The sequence below is a fragment of the Anolis carolinensis genome, chromosome 3 (genome assembly GCF_035594765.1).
Source record: "Anolis carolinensis isolate JA03-04 chromosome 3, rAnoCar3.1.pri, whole genome shotgun sequence".
Lineage (NCBI taxonomy): Eukaryota > Metazoa > Chordata > Lepidosauria > Squamata > Dactyloidae > Anolis > Anolis carolinensis.
In genome coordinates, this window is record NC_085843.1 from 96,237,997 (window position 1) to 96,258,748 (window position 20,752).

The following is a 20,752-nucleotide window of genomic DNA, read 5'->3' on the forward strand; positions in this document are numbered from 1 at the left end:
ATTATTTTTATTGTTATTATTACTAATATTGAGGCTGGGTGGCCATCTGCCAGGGGTGCTTTGCTTGTGGTGCTCAAAGGCAGAAGAGGGCTGGACTAAAAGGCCCAAGGCATCTCTTCCAACCCTTGATATTATTTTTATTGTTATTATTACTAACATTGAGGCTGGGTAGCCATCTGCCAGGGGTGCTTTGCTTGTGGAGGACAAAGGCAGGAGGGGGCTGGACTAAATGGCCCAAGAGGTCTCTTCCAACTCTTGATATTAGAATAATAGAATCATAGAATCATAGAATAGTAGAGTTGGAAGAGACCTCATGGGCCATCCAGTCCAACCCCCTGCCAAGAAGCAGGAAATAGCATTCAAAGCACCCCCGACAGATGGCCATCCAGCCTCTGCTTAAAAGCCTCCAAGGAAGGAGCCTCCACCACAGCCCGGGGGAGAGAGTTCCACTGTCGAACAGCTCTCACAGTGAGGAAGTTCTTCCTGATGTTCAGGTGGAATCTCCTTTCCTGTAGTTTGAAGCCATTGTTCCGCGTCCTAGTCTGCAGGGCAGCAGAAAACAAGCTTGCTCCCTCCTCCCTATGACTTCCCTTCACGTATTTGTACATGGCTATCATGTCTCCTCTCAGCCTTCTCTTCTGCAGGCTAAACATGCCCAGCTCTTTAAGCCTCTCCTCATAGGGCTTGTTCTCCAGACCCTTAATCATTTTAGTCGCCCTCCTCTGGACGCTTTCCAGCTGGTCAACATCTCCCTTCAACTGTGGTGCCCAGAATTGGACGCAGTATTCCAGGTGTGGTCTGACCAAGGCAGAATAGAGGGGGAGCATGACTTCCCTGGATCTAGACACTATACCCCTATTGATGCAGGCCAGAATCCCGTTGGCTTTTTTAGCTGCTGCATCACATTGTTGGCTCATGTATTATATTATTATTATTATTATTATTATTATTATTATTATTATTATTATTATTATTACTACTACTACTAACATTGAGGATGGGTGGCCATCTGCCAGGGGTGCTTTGCTTGTGGAGGACAAAGGCAGGAGGGGGCTGGACTAAATGGCCCAAGAGGTCTCTTCCAACCCTTGATATTATTTTTATTATTATTATTACTAACATTGAGGCTGGGTGGCCATCTGCCAGGGGTGCTTTGCTTGTGGAGGACAAAGGCAGGAGGGGGCTGGACTAAATGGCCCAAGAGGTCTCTTCCAACCCTTGATATTATTTTTATTATTATTATTACTAACATTGAGGCTGGGTGGCCATCTGCCAGGGGTGCTTTGCTTGTGGAGGACAAACGCAGGAGGGGGCTGGACTAAATGGCCCAAGAGGTCGCTTCCAACCCTTGATATTATTTTTATTGTTATTATTACTAACATTGAGGCTGGGCGGCCATCTGCCAGGGGTGCTTTGACCTGAAAACATGGCTCTTCCGTTGTGCTTTTGGAGAGTAACTACTATATACTTCTTCTCTGTTGCTCACCTCCAATATCTATCCTCTAGACTGCACCACTATCTTATGACCCTGTTCTTTGTGGGTTTTATTCTTATTTCTTTCTCACCCCAAGTTTTAACTTAGTGTTCATGTGGCCCGCCCTTGTTTTTATTGTTACCCTGATTTTGCGTTGTAATGTATATTATTATCTATTGTACTGTTCAATGTGTTAGGATTTGTTGTTCTTTTATATTCTGTTATATTGTATTGTTCTGAGCATGGCCCCATGTAAGCCACCCCGAGTCCCCGTTGAAGAGATGGTGGTGGGGTATAAATAAAGTTATTATTATTATTATTATTATTATTATTATTATTATTATTGTGCTTTTAAGGGGAAAAAGCAGAAAGGGGTTGGACTACACAGCCCAAGGGGTCTTTTCCAACCCTCTTTATTATTTTCATGATGATGATGATGATGATGATGATGATGATGATGATGATAAACATTGAGGCTGTGGAACACCCTTCCCACAAATATCCAACAAGCCCCAACTCTTCTGGGTTTCAGAAAGGCTGTGAAAACATGGTTGTGTGCACAAGCTTTTAACGAGTAATACAATAACGTTGACATGGTCCGATTGAAGGCTGAAGCATGAGGTTTTTAGACAAATTGATCTAATTTGCATATGTTATAATGTATTTTAATGATGTATTTTTATAGTTTTAATTAATTATATGTACTGTTTTTGTTTTATTATTATGTTCTTGGCATTAAATGTTGCCAACTGTTGTAAGCTGCCCTGAGTCCCCCCTGGTGAGAAGGGTGGGATATAAATGCTGGAAATAAATAAATAAATAAATAAATTTGTTCCCATTTTGTTTTTTTACTTCAAAATAAGATACGTGCAGTGTGCATAGAAATTTGTTCACAGGGTTTTGTTTTTTTTTAAAAAAAAAAAAAAACCTATAGTCCAGCCCTCCAATAGTCTGAGGGACCGTGAACTGGCCCCCTTGTTTAAAAAACCCCTGTACTAAACAGTGTGTAACATTTTGCTCAAAAATGTAATTAGTAGAATTAGTAGAATGCATGAGGAATATAACAGTATAATATTATAAAAGGTGGGGATTGATTACAAAAAATACAGAAAGTTGTAACTTTCAGTGATATCGATACTGAAGGTGTGTTTTCAGCAAACACTGAATTACAATAAACTTGAGGTCAATCAGCATCCTGTAGCATCTGTGAAATGAACAACTTGACCATATTATAAGAAATATTACTCATTAAAATGAGCATAATGCATAAAGGAAAAGATAATAGGAAAAGGGAAGACCACATTACAGACTCAATCCAGGAAGCCACTTTTCAAGACCTGAGAAAATTCTAATAACAGGATGTCATGGAGTAACAGCAATAATGGATGCAGCTGCAACATAGATTTCTTACCCAAAAAAGCTTTTCCTTTTCTATCTTTTAAAAAAATTCAATGTTAATATAAAAAAACAAATAAAGAAAACAGCAATTCTTATACATATATATAAACATACTTAGGCATGCTTCTATTTTAGAATTATATGTAATTAGAGTAGGGATGTACATTTGTAGTACTGTGTAGTACTGTGTAGTAGAGATGTGTGCAGTATTTGTTGCATTTGTTTCATTTGCATTTCCGTTTCGTACTATCCATTCGGATAAGCAGGAAACAGAAAGCCCCCCCTTTGAAACAAAAATGCAATTGACACGAAAGGCAGGTGGGAGACGGTATTGGCTCCAAGCCTGCTTTTCGAATCAATCGGCTGCAGGCCCTGTGAGGCCTGGGTGTGTAGGCCCAAAGCCTGCACCCATAGGCTCAAAGCTCCTGGGTCTATGGATGCAGGCTTTGGCCCTCGCAGGGCCTGCAGTCGATTGCCGAGTAAGAAGCACTCCTCACTCGGCACTCGGCCAGGTGCTTTGGGCCAAAAGAAAACAGATCTTTCAGCCCAGAAGACAAAACAAAAGAAATGTTTGGGGGGTCAGATGAAATTCGGGAGGTCAGACAAAAATGGAACAGGACCCCACCAAAAGCTGGAACAGAAAACGGGACAAGGTGAGTCCCGAATGCACACTACTACTGTGTAGTTAGTTACAGTATGTGGTTGTTATTTAAGAATGTTCCTTTTCCATCTCGATAATAATGGTACATTCCTTCAGAAACTGCTTGAACTATGAGGTGAATTGCCATTTCAAGCACCCTCATTTTAGGAGAAGCAAGCCAACTTTGGACTATATTAAATACTATGATAGTGAATAAAGTACAAGAGGTGGCATCATTCTTCCAGCGGTAATGAAAGTACTAGCATACCCTTCAACCCTCCTAATTTGGAAGAAAGAGTCCCGATTAATCTGCTGCCCATTTTTCAGCTTTTTTAGAATGTCTGAGGTGTTCTCTTTCCTTCTCCCACTTTTCCCCTTTTTGTCCTCAGGTTACTTCAGTTGGTGCAAATTGAGTTCCAAGTGTTGAGTTAAATCAACAGGGAGGAGAAGAGAGGAGGGGGGCATCTTGTCCTTTCCTGTAGTTTCTGGCAAACTGCTGCAGCTTGTAACTAATATCTTTTGCCAGTTTGAACACAGATTGCTGTTTCTTTGACATATGTGACCCAATTGTCAGTCTATTTTCACTCTATATGCATCTCTGTTTTGATCTGTCAAATGTTGGGATGGTCTGTACTAACAGAACAACTAGCAGTACTAATCCAAAGTATGTTCTAATAGGTTGTGGAAGATGTGACAAAAAAGCTTGTGAAATAAGTTGAAGAACAACTTGCACAAAAGCCATCTTTCAAGCCTGTGCACAATCAGAATTCCAGAACAAGTAGCAATAGAAACTATGCATTAGTGAAATACATAGTCCAATACAACCCAATATATTTTCAGTTCATATTTTTGTATGGAGAGCACTTACATTCTGTTGAAGCATTGCATTTGTTAAATTTGGAAAACCAGATAATCTTAGTCAATTATCTCTTCATATATCACTCTTATGGGAAGCAAGTAACTAAGGGAGTAATAGAAACTTTGCCTCTTAATGGCTTGGCTTCTTTTTATGAAATATAAAAAGCACAGAATCTCCAGCTGCACCATTCCAAATTGCCACAGTTGCCAGCAGAAATCCAATTCAATTACAATTCAATTATAGCTTCTTTTAAAAATGCATTAAGCTCTGCACCAGCCAAAGCTAAACATTTTTAAGTCTCGTTGATTCCAAGGCACAAAATTTAAGCACATGTATAACTCTTCCATTGAATCAATGGGGTTGAGAAGTCGAGTGCAGCTAGATGTGACTATAGTTACTGAATACTAATCGGATGATGAAGCAAATGTCAGATTTCCCTTAATACATTTCTTACTTACTCTGTTTTTGGAACTTCTTTTCTTAACCAGTAGAAATCAGACTGTGCTGCATGCTTGCGGGTTTGAAGAACGTTGCCAAAATAATCAGTTTCTGAAAACTTCAGCTGGGAATAGAACATAAGGTTGTGCAAGTTTAACCAACAGATTCAAGGGGAAGGATCAAAGAATAACTTCACTGCTTAGGAAGCAAGAATTAAACCCTTCTTATTTTAAACCATAATTATTTGTATAACATAACCAATTCCAGAAATATTTTCCCCATTGTGAATGCTCATATGCAGTCCCCCTGAGATGTTACTATTAATTTACTTGTCATTTTATTTTCATTGTGGAAATGTTGGGAAATGAAATGTTTCCATTAAACAACATGGAACTCCAGTGCCTTCACCATTTGCATTTAATCAGCTAATAGCAACTGCTATTTTTGTGGTTTTGTTTCATAATGAACAAAACATTTTGCTTACCTACATGATTGCAAAACTAGAATCATATACACATTGCCCAGTGGGACTTTATTTTGAACAAAACATACAGCTACATAGAGTTGTATTTTACATGTCACAAAATTGATAAATACTGGGATTTTAGAAGACGGCAACATTATATGAATTTTTAGTCATTCAGACAAAAAATTCCAGTCAACAAGATGGTTTGGCTATTATCTGGTCTATTACAAAATATAAATAGAGATGTCCCATATAAACAGGGCAATATAAAAAGAAAGGATGTGTGAGCAACTGCATTTTAAATCCCGACCTTCAGTCTTACATAGGTAAAGAGTTAATAACTCTGACAAGGGTAAGATAAGCCAAAGCATACATTTAAACATGAGAAGTTTACAAGCAAAAGCCCGAGAAGACATAAAATTGATCTTCCCCCAGAGTATTGATGCTCTAAGCAGCTATGTTTTTATTTATTTATTTTTCAAATTATATCCTTCAAGGGCTAATAAATATTTTATTACACTGAGGAGACAGTCAGAAAATATAGCTGTTGGCGGTGATGATGGCTCAGAGAGCTAGTAATTGGATATAATGCTAGGTCACACTTTCAGACTCAGAGAATGTGGCTAAGGATTCCAAGTCATTAACAACTAATTGCTGCAAGTGGTCTATTTGGAAAGATCCAGCAGCTTTGCACACTTCAAAATATGAGATATTGTTTCAAATCAAATTAAAGTAAAATTAAAGCAAATTACATATATCCAGAGATGTGCGTGCACACACACAAGGTTTACATTTGGCATATTCCACCTACATTTTTTATTTACCAGGAGTTGACCAGATGCTTAGTATTAAAAAAACTTTTAGGTTTTGAGTCAAAATATGGAAAAGTATTGCCTCTCTTTTCTTGCATTTTCCAATATAGGAGGTTTTTATATTGCATCTCTATTGTTTTCAAGGAAACATGAGAAACATCAATATCGGTCAGAAAATACAAAATAGCTCTATAGCATTTTTAAAAAGAAGAAGGGCTAAGTTACAAGAAAATCAATCTAACAGAACGAGTTAAATGCATATTTTATATTATGAGTTCAGTCCCATCTCTGCCAAAAAGTAGTGTACAGTGAGTGCTTGTGTCCATGGACTCTGTATCCATAGATTTAACCACTCGTGGCTTGAAAAGATCCCCCCACCCCAACCCCACAAAGCAACCTTGATTTTTCCATTTTATATCAGAGAAACCATTTTGCAACACCATTGTATATAAGAAGACTTCAGTATCATTATTTTGGTAAACGCAGATCCTAGCACAAATCCCAGTGGGTACTAAAGGTTCAGTGAAGTTAAAACTCTATCCTCCACTTTGTTTGCTAGCCTGGCAAAACATCCCATATGGATTAAACAGGTTAAAGCTGAAATCCCATGCATGTTTATTTTGGAGTAAGTCATACCACAGTGCTATTGAACTAAGCAACACTACATAACTAAGTGGTTTGTCATTCAGGCGCTCATGGGTCATCTCCAAGTAAGATGCAAGGGTACAAATTTTCCAGTTTTGAAAGGGCTGTAGACAAAAATTTCCAAGTCAGCTAGTACAACAGCAGCATCCTGCAATTTTTGTGACTTAATTGATTTGTTGCTTCAAACTGGAGAGACTTTGGGGGTGTCTGTCTATGTATTTAGTCCTCCTTCTGTCCCAGTCCCCGTGACACCAGGGCTCACTCCATGCTCTGCTCTCCAGCCATCAATTGGGCGATCTTAATTGTTCCTTATGTCATCTCTGAAGTAAGTGAGAAGGAATAATCACCTCATTTCACCTCTTAATTAAGATTTCTCTTTCTCTGTGTGCACGATTGAATGACAAGTTGTGTGCAATTGTGGTGGTGCTTATTGACATTACTTAATGGCATTACCAGGATCTGTCAGAAAGTCTCCAGTTTGGGGCCAGAACCTTAGGACCTGGGACAGTCCTGAAGTAGCAAGTCTAATCATAGATCACCAATAATTACTAATAAAAATTCAAATGTTAATGTTCTTTGTTGGCAATGTTTGATCCTTTGACTATCATTTTGCAGAGTCTTCACATTTTTTGGTATGGTGCTGGCATATGCCACTATAATTGGATAATATGAAAATGTTTCTAGAGGAACAATTCACCTTTTTCTGCCAGGAAAAAAAACAGTTCAGAGAGACTTAGGGGATCAAAAATAGCTTTGGAGACAATATGCAACCTGAAGGAAGAAAATATAGGAGGCTGGCAAATCACTCTGCAGGACCTCATCAATGTGATGAGGTCCTTGATATAAGTATTACATAATTTAGCCAACAGAAATGGCATTGATGAGTGCATTTCATATGCACATATGTTAATTCAATGAATTCAATGTGACTTCAATTTTTGGTTGCTTGAACAACTTGTAAACAAACCTGCTTTCATCATCCCCAGCTGCAGATCTATTTCCTATAGAAAGTTTGCTGTGGCTGTTGTTTTGTCTGGCTCTAAATATCTGTAATAATGAAGTTTCACACTACAATGATTTGATAGGATGTGAACAATAAAGCAATAAAAGAAGTGACTTATTATCATTTCTCAGCCTTATTATCACTACCACAGACAGAGCGATAGCCTCAGTGAAGATATTGTGTGGTGTATTTGGGGCTACCTCACTGAAATATTGGCAATTTCGGAGAAAGATTATGACTCAGAAAATGGATTACAGCTGCTATTAATTTGCTTCAGTGACACAGTTGACAGTGATCGGTGCTTTGTGTTAAAGATACACATTGCATCGACTGCTGAACAAACTTAACCATAGACATAGTTAAGACTTTCCTGTATGGGTTAAGTAACGTTTGGAGTACTTACTCATCATCTTCAATTTCAATTAAAATGCTTTATTCTCTTGACAGAAGCTTCATGTAAATAATGTGGGAGATTAAACAGAACACAAAAAATGTGCAAAGCAAAGGAAACTGTTATAGGCATGCATTTTAGAGCAGAAATGAAGTACTCAGAAAGTTAATATCCAGTCATTTCCAGTGGGAACTAATATGTGAACCATTTATGTCTTGGGCAATATATCCTGAAATCATTACTCTTTTTGAAACCAAATTTCAGTTGTGAATCAAGTCTCAATCAAACATCATTGTAGTGTATTTTATGACATCATCATCATAATTGTTGTCATTACTTGCCCAGTATAATTGAGCATTCTGGCTAGCTATCTAGAAAGTCAATATCAAATAATCTTCAGGAACATCTGTATTGTATGTACCCAAATATACACTAAATTTCACATCAACACCAAGGCAAAAGATACTATGAGTGCTTCCAGAATGGCATAGAGAAGTGTGTGTGCTCTTGTGATGCAGTTCTTTGGGCTTGCCAGGCCATCTACACAACCATGCATCTTAAAAGTTGATGTCTATGGAAATTTTGTGGATCTGCATCAGAAGATTTTACACAAAAAACCCCACCCCAAAGTGTAATTTGTTGATGTTGTAGTATGATTTTGAAGAGCACATTTTTAAAATGCTTTTTCATTGATGCACTGTAACTCTAAAATAATTTTAAATGATAGCGAAAAATGAAAATAAGAGATGGATATGTGGTGGTGGTGGGGGGGTGTTCTGGTATACCTCGAAATTAAAAAGAAGACAATTTTACATTGGAAACAATATTGAAAACTGATGCTAGGAATTGCCAGAAAAAAAGTCAGGATAACCAAAAGAGAAGTTGATATTTTTAACAAGCTAAGAACTACAACAAAAATAATATTCACCAACCAAAACATCAGTTACAGGCAAATTGTAGTACTCTATATAGAAATTTTGCAAAATTATTTTTCATGCATGACCTTTCCTTTCAACTCATCCCTTAAAATAATTTGGAACAAGGATGAATTTCAATCTGTTGTATTCTTGTGCATCCTATATTGACACCATCTTTGCAAATAACTATAATTATATTACAAACAAGACTTACTGTTTTGATGCCTTCCGCAATATAGGTATCATTCATTATAAATTCAGGGTAACCCACTTTTGCCAAAACAGCTTTTGCCTTTGGGACCAAACAGAAACATGATGTTGACAATGATGCTAATTTAAACTATTATATTATTTAATTTATTTCATGCATTAAAAGTATTGTTTAAAGTTACCTTCAGGTTATGTATATCAGGTGTATATGAAACATACATTCATTTGCTGGGTGTTTTTGTTTTGTTTTTAAATTATTTCAATAAATATCAACAGCAAAAAAAATAACTAGCAAGATAACAAATTATCAGTCAGGATGTTAATTAAATTTGAATTTAATGTTTAGCCTTGAGTACCATTTCTGAGATATCTCATTATGTAAATGCAGGTATTCCAAAATCTATAAAAATCCAAAATCCATACTCAACTAGTAATTATTTTCAAATGCGCGCGCGCACACACACACTCACATACACATACACACAAAACCTGCTAAATGTACCTTCAAGTCATTCCTGACATATCAAAAAGGTGAACCTATCATGGAATTTTCTTTGTAAGACTTCTTCATTGCCTTTCTCTTCAGCCTGAGAAAATGTGACTTTCCCCAAAGTTATCCATTTTGTTTCCATGACTGACTAAAGTCTTATTTTAGCACTCAGATCACTACACCACATTGGCTCTATAAATAATTTTGCACATTCACATTTCATACAATTCTATATCATTTCTGTCCTCTTTTTAGTGATACATAAGTCACCATCCTAATGCAGAAGTAGGTACTGATTCTGTAGCACTGCTAGAGTCCATGCTATTTGCAAAAAAACTGAAGTATTGACACTGAGGTACAGTATATTGTACACATGGGTATTGAGAATTCAAACCATTAAGAAAGGCATAACATTGTTAGTAAATTGATTTATTATTCTAGTGGAATTTTAGCAGTAGGCAGACAAAATATGTTTGTATTTTGTCTCTGCTGCAAAATAAATTCACCAGCTGGGTACCAAGGCTATGCACGTTGACTATGGGAGAACACCATTTACTGCTCTGCCTCTGGGAGCAAAACATTTTGGGCCAAGCCTTCCTGGCCCTAGGTTTTTCTTTCCCACCTGAAATTAAAATCTTCTACCTGTGAAATTACAATTAATTGCCAGACAGATAATTAAGATGTGACAAAGTGAAGAATACAGATGGGTAATTAGCAGCAGGAACAGATGAACTCTTAAGCAAGAAAGATCCCATTGTCATGCAAATGTCCTCGGTGACAGAAAAACAATGAAATACAAATGGTGCCCCGGTGAAAATAAGAAACAAACTAAGGCCTTCATCATATTGAGCTGGATAAAATGAAGAAAAGTGGGGGAAAGGGTGGAGTTTCATGGGGTTCTGTAAAGAAGATGAAGAATTTACTCACTGCCATCACACTAAGATCACCTCCTTCAGCTTCTAACTCAACCATCCATTTAATTTCTATCACATAGGCAGGCGATGACTCCTCCTATTTCAAGGATACCCGCACAGTTTTTAAAACAGGCATCCTTTAAGGCAGCACTGCCATCAAACCCCTTCAACTGAAACAGAAACACCTTTCTTAAAATGGCACTGGGGTCATTTGCACTCCAGACCCTTGACTGAAACAGACGCACCTTTCTTAAGGCTGCACTTTCCCTGGGGCCATTTGCATTGAAATTTCCTCCCATTGTCCCTCCAGGATTTTGATTATTTCTTTTTTTTTTTTTAACAAAATTACCCCAGATCATAGGAAGTAGTTTTAAATTAACCCTAGTCTTTCTCAGGGCCTTTGCCTTGGCAATCATATGAAGTGGTTTTAAATTAACCCTTTCTCCAAGCCTCTGCATTAGCGATCTGGGGAAATGGGCATTTCGGCTCCTCCCACACACAGTGTCATCGTTTTATTTACAAGCGGGCAACAAAAGTGGGCAACAATGTTTAACATCACACTGGGAAATTGGCCATTTGGCCTGTATCTATGCAGGGAATTTAAAAATAAGTCACTTGCCAATCGACTCAGAAATCCTTGGAAAAACTAAAACTTTAGAAACAGCAAAATATCTCACCCTCACAGTTGAAGCTTGCATTGTGTAAAGGGCACAATGGATTGCCATTTCTTAAATGTGTAGAAACACTGATTTTATTGTATTTGAAGTCATATATGATAACAGAAGAAATTGGCTTCTTGTCCCCATGCACATTTATGTGGGAGTGAGGCCCTCTAAACCTAATGGGATTAACTTTTGGATAACAGAAGGAAGCTGCCTATTTTATACGAGCCAGACCATCAGACCATCTAGCCCAATACTGCCAATTCTGGAAGGACTTTCCAAGGTTCAACCAAGTTTCTTTCTAAGCCATGCCAAGAGATCTATTCTATTACAAAGTGGTTTTCTATCTGAATACTGACCATGGCTGATCGTGCTTAGCTTCCCAAATGAGAAAAAAACCAGTGTTTATGGTGATGTAAGAACTGCACTTTCATCATTGCCTTCCTCTTAGGTCTGAGAGAGTGTCACCCAGTCAAACTCACCTAATGGGTTTCCATGGCTGAGCAAGGATTTGAACTATCATCTGCCAGGGTCCGAATCCAGTACTGGTCTAGATGAGCCAATGGTCTGATTCAGTATCAGGCAGATTCCTGTGTTCCTTTAAATCAATGTCTAATTTTGCATTTTTGTTTTATTTGTTTTATGTATGTGCTGCCTTTCACCCACAGTGGAACCCAAGACAGATTAAAAACTTTCATAAGTAGGGGAGTTGTAAAAATATTTGCATGCAATGTAGTAAAATCATAGAATCATTGAATTGAAAGAGAGTATAAGGGCCATCACTCCAGTACAAGAATACACAAGAATACACAATCTCCCAACAAATGGCTGTCCAACTCCTGTTTAAAACCCTCCAAATATGGAGCCTGCGCCACACTCTGAGGAACCATATTTTACATTTGAACAGATCTTAATATCAGGAAGTTCTTTCTAATATTCAGATGGAATCTTTTTTTCCTGTCATTTTAATCCATTTCTCTGTGTTCTTTTCTTTAGAGCAACAGAAAATAAGCCTGCCCCATAGTTACTATGATATTCTTTCAAATATTTAAACATGGCTCTCACATAATCTCTTAACGTGTCTTCTGTACACTAAACATATCCAGTTCCCTAAGCCATTCCTCTGAAGGGTTGGCTTCCAGACCTTTGACCCTGCTCTGGACATAATTCAGCTTGTCAATATGTTTTCTCAACTGTGGTGCCCAGAAATCGAAACAATATTCCAAAAGAGCTCTAACCAAAGCAGAATAGACTAGTACTATTATTTTCCTTGATCTAGACACTAAAGACTTCATCAGACAAGCAGTGGGAAAGTGGGGGAAAATGGAGGGAACCATCTTATCCTGTTCCCTACAGTCTTTTCCCATCTTCTGGGATGGGAAGGCATCGCACATCCTTTCTGCAACTTTCCTTTTCGTCTTCTTGCTTTCCCTTGCTTTCCCCACTTTCTCCAGTTTGGACGGTCTTTGGACTCTGTTTCCATGCGCTTAGGACATGGAATGCCACAGAGTGCCACCAGAAGTGCCCTTATGTCATCTGATGGCCTCCATGGGACTCCCATGGGGCTCTGTTTCCTAAGTGCACGGAAACAGAGCCCAAAGATCATCCTAAGCCTAGAACCAAATTGGCTTTTTTAACTGTCACATTATATAGTTGACTCATGTTCTGATCCGTTTTATTCATACTGCTGGCAAGCCAGGTGTCACCCATCCTATATCTCTGCATTTCACAGAAAGGAGAAACTCTACAGCCTCTGTTGGAATAATCTTATTACACTTTGGTACAGTTCTCTAAAACATATAACAAGTAGCATATTGACATATTAAAGGCTTTTTGTGGATCTTTCTTCTTATATTCACCTCAAGAAGGAGTTATCTTATTTAAATTTCTACTGTGTTGGCTGCTTAAAAGAGCAAGGTCATTCACAAATTTCTTCAATGTATTCAAAAATAATAATTTTAATTACTGAATGAAGCTGCTTTTGTGTTGTATTTATATAAATAAGTGCATTTTTGGTTATGCAAACACAAGGTACAACATAACTTATAATAGCTAGTGAACTGGTGCCTTTCATTTTGCAACTTGATTATATTTTCAGGGGTTGTGAAAAGAACCTGAAAATTAACTGGATCCAACATGGTTGGAGCAATCAATTCCACCACTATAGACATTTCAACACAGAACAAAGCTATATTATATCATTTAATTTCTAATACTTTTTAAAAGTATTTTTTACAAATTATTTCTGTTTTATAACTTCAGTTATGGAAAGAATTCGCGACAGTTGTTCTTGATTGAGGATTATGATATGGAAAGTAGTCATAGACAATGATTGTTTGAGTTAGGAGAATGCCTTTTAGTCTAAATCTGATCATTAGTCCCAGCCAAACGAGGTCCATTAAATCAAAGGAACTTATGTAGGTGTTGAATTATCATTTTAATGGCTTTTTAAAGTTTGGATTTGGGCTACTAAAAATTGATTTATGACTCTGAATCTATTCAGGATGTTTTAACATCATATTGACATTGGACTAATTTAGACAATGAAATCCTGGATTAATACAGCAGTTTCCTTGTTTCTCCCTTTAAGAAGAGATATGCTCTCTATCTCCACATCCTATCAAGAACTGTAATCTGTGACAGAGTACAGGTAGTTCCCAAATTACAAACATCCAATTTATAAACATCTCATTGTTAAGAATGGGGGTGAGACAACAGGAAGTGAGAGAAATCTACTCCTAGGAAGGAATATCTACTCCTGAAAGAGTTACCATGGGAAAAAGGTGTCTCCGCTAAAGCTTTATCACTAATCCTTGTTTCCAATTATCACAGTTCCTTCCCAACTATTATTTTATTTATTTATTACATCATTTCTACCACACCCTTCTCACCCCTCAGGGGACACAGGGCGGCTTACAATATGAGCATATACATCAAAACAGTTTATATCACGTTTAAAAATCCGTTTAGATTAAAAAGTATATTAAAATTAAGAGCTTACATTAAAAACCTACATAGTTATACATATACATTCAGGCGCATTTCAAGTCCAAGTGGGGGCTATCAGTGAGTCGTATAGTTATCATATCTCATTTCTACTGCTACTCTTGCTCAAAAGCCTGGTCCCTTTTGCTGCCTTGCAACAGAGAAACACGATACAGCTTCCCTAATCTGAATCCTTTTTTTTCTTCCTAGTTGCTAAAGCACTTATATGGGGAAGGGGGGTTGACTATGATTAGGATTTTCCCATGATTTTGATTTATCAGTACTCCCACACTTTAAATATCAGGGGGAAGAGTTTTGACTTTCTTTCTACTGGTCTATCTCTGTCTCTGTATATAATCATGGAATAGTTAAAATTATTGCCCATGCATTCTAGATATTTTGTGGAATTATATCCAAAAACAACTCTAACATTTCCAGGCTCAGGTTGTGAGTGAGGTGCAGAGTGGAAAAAGTTAAATAACTTTCCAACCGTGATACTTCCTTAGCCTTCAGAAATATGCTGGATGGCCGAGAAATTACCACAGCCCAAAATAATTGGGAATTCTTATTGAAAGAATCTATGCTTGGTCCTTAGAATCAATAACTGGCCATTTCATCTGAAGCCCTTTGAAACTGTGCTTGTGCAGCAAAGGATCCTCACACAAGCTATAAATTAGAGTTATGTTCAAAGCAGAATAAATAGGTCTTTAGCTAAATTCTTGCTATATAACATTACATTTTATTATTACCAATTAAGATGGGGCACATATATCACTTTACATAGAAAACCTGAATGCTGCAACAATACTTGTAGAATAACATACAAAAATAAAAATCTAATGAATGCTATATGATCTATCTTTATTTACTTTAAGGACTATTTTTGTATTGGAACTTCTTTAAGAAAAAAATAAATTAGCATAAAAATTAGCATAAAATCCCATTTGAAAACAAGAATCTTTCATAGCAATGTAATTGACCATTTAATTGCAACAATGAATTTACTCTTTATGTATGTGTCTGTGTTCTCATTTTTCATAGAAAGGAGGCTATCAGAATACCTGGAACTGCAGCACACATATTCCTGATATTCTATTGCCTCCAAACATGTGCCAAAAGGGAAAGAAGCTAAACATCTTCATCCAATCTATTTTATACCTCAGGAGTAGGCCACCGAAGAGGGAGTTGGGGTTAATTTTCACCTTGAAAACCTACCTCCTTCTCTTCCACTGGGTCATGCTATTGCATTTCTCAACACATTGAAAGTGATATTTTCTCCATTTTTGACTTCTTTGTTTGTTTGTTTTAGGAAGCATTGGAGTGGCTCTAGAGTTGTGAGGCAAGCCAACTGCTACATTTTTAGTGGGTTTTTAAAATCGATTTTCTGAAAATAGGGTGAGAACTACACCAAAATCCGCAGGATCTTTTTAGATTTGAGTATTGATTACAAAGGGATTACAAAAATTGGCCTTGCACTTTACCCACCTCAGTTGTCCATTATTCACTCTAAGCAAAATAGTGCCTGTGTCCAGAAATGTGTAAAAGGGGCATTTGAAAATACATTCTATACAAGAAGAATAGCAGATCCTACTGGGACTGAAACCTAGGGCAGTGCAGTTCAGTAGCCATCCCTACTACCACCATGATTATCCAGAGAGCAGCAAGTAATTGGTAACAGATCTGGCACCAGCACCTAGAATGATATGGCCATACCATGCTCTGTTTACTATTCTAATTTTTAAAAGAAACACAGGGGATAGCATATGGATGAGATGTTAGTTATATTCTTTTAGCCTTCCTGATATAATGTCATTGCCAACAACAAGAAATTCTACATTGTTCCTGTAATTATGATGCTTCTATGACAACTGAACTGAAAATGGAAAACAGCCATATTTGCTGATTCTTACCCAAATTCTGGGACGATTTACTCAGACTGCTCACATGTCTGTTTCCACAGTAAACTGACTCTAAAAGAGTTCTGGACTACTTGCCAATCCTTGCCTATTTTGGCTCTGCAACAGCAAAAAAATCCCACTTCTGTAACATCACAAGGATATAGTCTGGAGTCTAATGTTGGCCCTGAAATCTTAGAGTATGAGATGCTGTTGATCTGGAAATAGGAGAATCATATGAATATTACTGGTTTTTAGATATTTTATATATTTAGTCTATTTAGCTATCTATTATTTTTATGACCAAAAAAACAACAGAAAGAAAGAAATGGAGCTCATAAAAGTGAACTTTTTGGATTAAAGTCCCCAGAGTCCTGCAAGCAATTTGGCACATGCAGAGCTCAATGTTGGCTTTTCCTCTAAGCTTAGATTCTTGGTGAAAACTAGAGTAATAAAAATAATATATTTCACTGCCTCATCTATGACAAAATACAAAAGCAGCAGGGTCTTGTGCCTTGCAAATTCTATAACACAAAGGTGAAGAGGATACTAAAATATTGCTCTGATTCACCATGGTTTTTCATTATGTGTAATACATGTACAAACTCTTAAAAATCTACATTATATAACATTGTCATTAAATGTCCTGTTTAATGGCTTGCGGTTTTTAAAAAAATGTCAAATCATCATTTTTTTATACTCTACAGAAATTCATAGCAAAGCCATCAAACTGCACACTGTAAATGGGTATGATTTTGGTATATGTGTCTCACAGACCTACATGAATGGCAATTTCCAAAGACTAGCTGTTTTAGAATCAAACCTACGTACTTGGTTAAATGCATGGTGTGTGATGGCATGTTGTTTCCTACCTGCAAGTATGGACAAATCCAGGTCAAGTCAGTATGTGAATATTGGGAAAATGCACAACATTTAATCTCATCCAATGTGAAATAATTTAACAAGCAGAATTAGCAAAATATTTCTCTTAGTTGCTGAAAACAAAAGTGACAAAAGTAAGCTACACACACACACACACACACACACCATAATTCTTGGTGTGATTAACAAACAGCAATTAATGAACTAACGAAATTGTGTGACTTTTGTCTTCTTTTTGGTTGTTAAAAATAAAAATGAGCTTGTCCAAGCAGAGAGAAAACTACATTGGATGGCTGTTAAGCATGATAATATACCTGAAAAATGTTAGCTGGATATGTATAGGATGTGAGGTAGTTTACGATAAACAGAAATAGTTCTAGAAAAAAATGTTTGTTCATTATTCTAATTAATATATATTATACATGATCAACTCATCAAATTGGTCAGTAGTCCTGTTTCTTAAAAACACACACACACAGAGCACATGTGTTTTTTATATACCTGTATCTAATGACAGATATATAAATTAGTGTGAATGGAAATCTTAAACATGGTTTTATCCCCTGCCTAATGATGGAAGAGAAATTCAAGAAGGGAAAACAGTTTGGGGTGAAGATTTACATTTCCCTTACCCTTGCGTGGTAGGCTTGATCCATCTCTGGGTTGTATGTACTTACTTGCAACTAAAAACCATGCAAAATGTTAGGTGTATTCATACATTTAATATAGTGCATTATTTTATCTATTGCCATAAAAACAACAGAGCCCTATGGCACCTTAAAGACTGGTAAATACCCTTTCTCTCCCCTCTTTCTTTGTATGTGTCTTTTAATATGTTCTTAAAAAATACCTAATAAAGATTATTTTTACAAAAAAAAATACATTATGGAATAAGCTTTTGTTGATTATTTCCTACTTCACCAAATATCCAGATTTGAGATGTAGGTATGGCGCACAGTTATGGGAAGAACAAGGGAGACAGTTATACCAGTGAGGGAGCTATCAGTACTTATTCTAGCTCCATTCAGCTATTAGAATTATTAGAATGTTTGTTGCACTAATTTTGTGTATGGATGCATTTTAACTTACCACAGAGTGATTTTAGGATGCATATACAAGTATTGTTTTAATCATACCTGCTACTTTTCCATGTCAAATTTGAGAATGGCCACAAATGTTTCAGCCTCATGCAATTGTATTGGCCTTACAGACATGCTAGAGTCTGGAAATAAAATGACAGCTGAGAGCCCAGGGTTAAATATAATTTCCTTTCCCTTCACCAGTTTCCCACAGTCTATCTGCACAGTGCTCAGGTTATTAATGGAACTGACATCCCTGTTCAACTGACTGAGCACTGGCAGTGGCCAGGTAACAAGGGAGAAGCTGACAGTAGCAAATCATCTAACATCAAAAGATAAAAGATAACCAAACACCTTATGCCAAATAAAACCAGATCTCCACATAGGCAGGTTAAGCATTTGTGGGATTTGATTATGTGTGGATTACTGCATTTGATCTTGCCTCTATTGCTCTGCCATTTTTGAAACATCTAAAAATAGAAACAATAGAGTATCAGAAAAAAACATAGGTGACAACAGTTGTACAACTAGAGATACTTGTTTATAAGGTCTCTAGTTGTATTCCATTTTGGCTAATCACGTGCTAAGCAACCCAGATCCCTTTTACTCTCTTTAGATCAGATGTGACAATTCACTGAATTTAAGCCCATCTATCATTATGAACATGCACAATATAAGATGTTATCAAATTCATGCTTTGGGGTTAGGACCAGGTTATTTGAAGGGCGTCCCTAGGAGTCTGTTTGTGCTCTGAGTTCTGCTCAGAAATCCATCATTAAAGCCAGTTGAATTGGCTGACATGAAATACACAGCCTTTTCACTGTTGGCATTCTTTACAGAAAGTCCCTTTCAGTTTATATGTCAGTGTGCCAGTCAAATTATTTTTAATTTGGTGATCTTTTGAGGAGCAGCATTTTATAAGATAATAATATTATTTGAAAATATTTGAAATTTGTCCTGCTATACTTTGTCCAGCTTCTCTGTAAATTCATTCTTAGTTGAATGCTATGGAATCCTGAGAATTGTAGTTTGGTGACGCACCAGCACTCTTTGGCAAAACTTCAGCTTCTAGGATTCTATAGCATTGATCTGTTTCAGTTAAAATGCTGTCAAACAGCATTAATTCTACAGCGCAGATGCACCCTCAGTCAGTTTAACTTCTTTCAAAGTTCAATAACATGTTTATGATTGTGGGAGAATAATAAATTAAAATATCATGTTCAGGCAATAGAATTGCAGTATTATTTATTTCTCAGAAAGACAACCCAGCATTGATTTTCTTTCAAGGAAACATCCGTAAATTACTATTTTATAGAGGACCCATGACAATACGGCATTAACATAGTTTCAGTCTTGGGTTACCTCCATCACTTTTCTCTGCAGAACACTTATTATGGACGACATCATTCATGAGAGTTTTGCTGATGGAGCAGGCTGTTATCTATGCCTCTCATGTGAGAAAAAGGAAAACCCGTTAAAAAGTGTTTTCCACATTCAGCAACTTTTCTACTACGCTACAGGGTGACTAAGAGCTGGGCCAAGCTGAGAATTATTGATTAAGTAAGTTCATGACTAGCTAACAAAATATGCTGCAGACCATGTTAGGCATACAATAGCAGACATACGCCAAAGATACAGAAGTGGTTAAAAATAAGTGATTTTTTAAAGCATGTTGATTTGATAAATTCATTGTGATTTCATATCTTTAATTGATCCTGGATTTCTAAAGCAGATTGTGATCATGGTGTCTATAACTTTAAAAGACAATATGATTTTTTTTAACTTAAGCATAAAGACATATTAGTTTTAAACACACTGATAAAAAAGGAAAGAAATAGCATATCCTCCATTAAACTGCTTAATAAAGTTTTAAACTCCAAAACCTCATGGCAAAGCAATAAAAAGATGGAATTAGACTGAGACCTTATCAGACGGTATTATTTAGAGGTATCATTAAGTGAAGAGAGGAATCGGGAGTTGACCATACCTTCCAGTCCTCTCTTGTTCATTTTTATTCGCTCTTCTCTCATCAAACTTTTAGTGCATCCCTGTAGGTGCTCGCTATCTTTCTCATCCCACATAGGCAAAAAGCCTCTGCCCTCAGCTTTTTTTTTCTTCATGCAAATCTGCCAGAATCCCTTTCCATGGGATGCAATAGTTCTGAATCTAAACCCATTGGACCTTTGAGATAGGGATGCTGTTTTAAACCTTTGCTTTCCATGAGATCCAATTGTTCTGCATCAAAACCCATTGGACCCTTGAGCCAGAAATGCTGTTTTAAACCATTGCTTTCCATGGGATGCAATAGTTCTGGATCAAAATCCATTGGACCCTTGAAACAGGGATGCTGTTTTAAACCACTTCTTTTCACAGTACAATATTATAATTGGGACAAACCAGAAAAGGAAAACTGCCTGTTCTATGTTCTATAATGCCTCCATTATGCTATATCTGTCATTAACATTTTTTAAAGAAATTTGTGAAAGGTAGGAGTTATTATGCACTTCTGTAAAGAAGGATGGCAGCTCACTGCTAAGGACAGCTTGCTGCTAATGACCGCCCATCGGATCGCCCCTTTTCACTATGGCAAAC

General features: G+C 36.9%; 1 protein-coding gene across 3 annotated transcripts in view; it reads right to left on the minus strand.

Moving 5' to 3' along the window:
- The window catches only part of phex (phosphate regulating endopeptidase X-linked), a 145,082-nt gene that overhangs the window by 41,620 nt on the left and 82,710 nt on the right, over positions 1 to 20,752 (minus strand). For all 3 annotated transcript variants that reach the window (XM_062977220.1, XM_062977219.1, XM_062977222.1), the window contains exons 13-14: positions 9,258 to 9,335; positions 4,830 to 4,933 (exon numbers count right to left, since the gene is read on the minus strand). In XM_062977220.1, the coding sequence (XP_062833290.1) occupies positions 4,830 to 4,933; positions 9,258 to 9,335 (182 nt within the window). The remainder of the gene's footprint in view (positions 1 to 4,829; positions 4,934 to 9,257; positions 9,336 to 20,752) is intronic.